A 3,800-nucleotide genomic window follows, 5' to 3' on the forward strand; every position below is an offset into this window, starting at 1 on the left:
ATTTGGGGTGTTAGCCAATATTGGGGCTAATTTGGGGATTTTGTCAAAGATGGTCAAATTGACCAAATTGGACTAAGGTGTAGTTGGTTAAAATGAAATTGGGAATATTTTGGATTTATTAGGATTTTTTAGGAATTTTTGGAATTTTTGGATTTTGGGTCATGGAGGGGTATTTTGGTAATTTGGTCATTTTTGGAAATTTTGACAAACTTGGATGTATTCAAGGTATTTAAAATGGGTTTTGATCAATTTTGGGTATTTTGGCAAAGTTTGGAAATATTAGCCAAATTTGATTCCCAAGGGCAGTTAGGTAATTTGGAGGTGCGTAGGGGCAAAAGACTAAGTTAGGCATTTCACATAGAATTGGATAGATATTCATTCTAAATGAACCATGGATTAATGTATTGTGAAGATATGGTGTATCCTAGTTCCAAGTCAACACCTAGGGTTGACCCTAAAGCCAAATAATCCTATAGGGACTCTCCTTGAATTCTCTTATAATGATCTTACCTATTAAATGCTAGAGGTTAAGATCAAAGTTGAGTAAAAAAAAGAAGAGTTTTGAATTTCTAATGGTGGGGTACCTCTTCTAATTTTCTAAGACTAGTCAATAGGAAAGTCCTATGGCTAGACCTAGGCTACTAAAGAAATTTCTAGACCTCAACCAAAAGTGAGGTCAACATAGAGATTTAGTCGATGATGCTGAAATGGTTCACTTGTCTTACCAATATATGATAATCCATTTTTTGAGCTAAGATTTATCAAATCCTGCTAAATTTAGGATTTAGTTTGAACTTAAGATCTCTTATTAGTCACTTTGTTGGATTTCACATAACTCTTCCTTTAATGCTACTTCAACTGGCTAACCCAGTTGCCCTTAAGGTTTGTCGTAAAACTATAGCAGAACTATCAAATTTGAAATAAACTCTAATATCATTGTAGAGATTGTTAGTACGGTAGAGTAAACTATTATCCTTATTTGTATAGTGGTACTAGTCCACTAAAAGACCAAACTACAATTTGTTTTATATAAATATCTCAGATAATAATAGCTCATGGGTGAGAATCTTATTGATATATTAATGATTCATTTGCTTTCTCGGTATTTGAAGGTCAGATGTGTATTTAATGGAAATGGGAAGCTGGTGGAGGATCTTGTTTTGGCTGCTAAAGAAGGGGTGTTTGTGAATATTGATAGCGAGTTTGATCTGGAAAATATTGTTATTGCGGCAAGAATAACAGGAAAGACGGTTCGAGTTTTACTTAGGATAAATCCAGATGTAGACCCCCAGGTAATATGCTTTATATGGCTGACAAATTGACAAAATCTCTCTGAAATTGAATTTTTATTTTTTCATCTTGTCTGCATATTCAAATTCCTAAAAATATTACAATTGTAGGTACTTAAAGTCAACAAATTATGCATTTTGTTCATGTTTGTTAAACAAACTCTTTGTACAATATTCACATGGTCATTTTCATATTCATTATCCATTTTTCTTTGCTAGTTATTATTATTTTTTTAATGCATTATCATCTTGATGGAAGCGAGGCACTTTATCAATTATATTTGGTTATGCCAATCAGTTGCTCAAAACTTCAAAAACATGCATCTTTGAATGCATGCAGTATTTTTCATTACAAATCCTCCCGTTCTCTCCCTTGTTTGTTTGAATATAGTTGTTAATTAATATTACTAAATTGTTAAGATAAATCACAAAAGTTGAACTTAGGAAGGGTTCTTCAGCTCCTTAACTTTTTAATTACCCTAATTAATTGATTCTTAAATGGTTAACAAGCAAACAAAAGCGTGCCTACGGAGGCTATCATATCATCTAGTAACCAATGAATGCCCTTTTCCCATTGATTTATATTTTTACTGATTTTCATCTTATCTATGATGAGATTGAATTGTTGTTTGATTTCTTTTCAAACTTATGGTTCTTTAGAAGAGTTTCATTACTTGTTGCTAGTTGTCTAACTGTGTGTTATTTTTATTTGGATCAATTCTATACATTCAATTTGCTAAACTTGATATATAAATGTCATTTGATTTTTAAACAGCAGTTTAATTGGAGAATTGTATAAATTAAGCCACCTTTTGTGCTAAACTGTTGGATTATGCTGGCAATGTAATAAATATGTTTTTGAATGACTTCTACGTTTTCTTTTGGATGCTAATCATTTACTGTTTGGTTAATTATCTTACATGTCATTTCTTCATGTGCGATAATGAGACCTTGTCTTTTTGTTTGTATGATTTAATACTTTTTTGTGGTCAAACTTGATTTCCTATACTCCTTTTCTTTTCATTAGGTGCATCCATATGTAGCGACAGGCAACAAGAATTCAAAGTTTGGTATTAGAAATGAGAGGCTGCAATGGTTCCTAGACACTATAAAGTCTTATCCAAATGAACTAAAACTTGTTGGGGCTCATTGCCATTTGGGATCCACCATTACAAAAGTAAGCACACTTTGCTCATCCAAAATATTTTTGATATTCCTTTTTCTCCTATCTATAACAGTGTTTTATGGAACTGAAATTGTGTAACATGTAATTCTGACAGAAACATTAAATTTGATAGTTTTCCATTTTTGTTGACTTTACCACTATAACCATTTTTTAATCAAATTTGTTTCCTTATTTTCTTCCTTTTTACCAGCTGCCTATTGCTCTCACTTATCAATAAAATCTCTATTTTTTCCAAACAAAACCAAGAGATTAGTAATAATCAAAAGAAGTTACAAAAGTCAATGGCAAAAAATGGCCCTGAAGAAGAGACATGTTGCAAAACAGTTTAAAAGTATTAAGAGACCATAAAGACCTATAAGTAAGTTCTCTTGGAAAAAAAATAAAGAGTATAGGCCAAAAAATTGATGCATTCCAATATGAGGTAGAAGTTCCAGTAGCATTATCCAAATCTTCAAAATGTGAATGATCTGGATTTGGCCAATCTGAGCTCTCCTATCCAGTACAGCTCAGTGAACAAAAGCGCACTTCTGCCTCACAATACCTCAGCCAGGCACACCAACTGTAATAGACATTCATTTGCTTCCAATATGATATCTTCGATCACTAGATAGATCCAAAATACCAACTCTCTTTCTTAAGCCTGCAATTAAATATACCATATATAAGCAATTCTATTAGACAGAAGAAACTGCACCAGTTCATTGAAATGTTGTTCTTGGTTAGCTTAGAGGCCAGAATGGGCCCTATCTGCGTAAAAATATTAGAATTAGTAAAGCCCTTTGCAGGTAGCACAATAATTTATCTAAGTATTACATTATAAGAAGAACCACCCAGAAAGAAAATTCAACAGCATTAAAGGAACCATCCAAAAGCATAAGGATCAACCATTGATACATTAATATTTACTACCACCAATTTATTGAATTATTAGCTAAGCATCCACCCCAATCCAAAATTTTGTAACGTTTTGGCCAACACACAGCTGGAGATTTTCACATCCGAATGAATATGCTGCACATATCCATCAATATTCAATTTAAAAATATCCTCTAGGGGATTGTTTTAATAAACAGGTTTACCCAGAGTATGAAGAGAGAAATTTTGAAACTCAATATCAAAAGCATAAGCAACATGGGGATAACCTTTACGAAGTTTTTGAAGTTAGAGTTTTGCATTGAATAGGCACTTAACCTTTTGAATCCTATAGTGGTTCATTTTATTACCTATATGTTTAGCATCATTTTTCTACAACTAAAGAAAACAGAAGATGAACATTGGAATGACAATGTCGATATGATCATTGGTCTTGCCATTCTTTCAAGATG

The 3,800-nt window shown here is 32.4% G+C and overlaps 1 protein-coding gene across 1 annotated transcript in view; it reads left to right on the forward strand.

Moving 5' to 3' along the window:
- Positions 1 to 2,466, forward strand: part of LOC110026104 (diaminopimelate decarboxylase 1, chloroplastic-like) — a gene marked incomplete at its 3' end in the record, with an annotated part of 8,932 nt that extends 6,466 nt beyond the window's left edge. Inside the window, 2 exon segments of the mRNA XM_020726901.1 lie at positions 1,118 to 1,292; positions 2,317 to 2,466. Coding sequence (XP_020582560.1) covers positions 1,118 to 1,292; positions 2,317 to 2,466 — 325 coding nt within the window.
- Positions 2,467 to 3,800: the final 1,334 nt, after the last annotated feature.

The sequence above is a fragment of the Phalaenopsis equestris genome, unplaced genomic scaffold (assembly GCF_001263595.1).
Source record: "Phalaenopsis equestris unplaced genomic scaffold, ASM126359v1 Scaffold000351, whole genome shotgun sequence".
Lineage (NCBI taxonomy): Eukaryota > Viridiplantae > Streptophyta > Magnoliopsida > Asparagales > Orchidaceae > Phalaenopsis > Phalaenopsis equestris.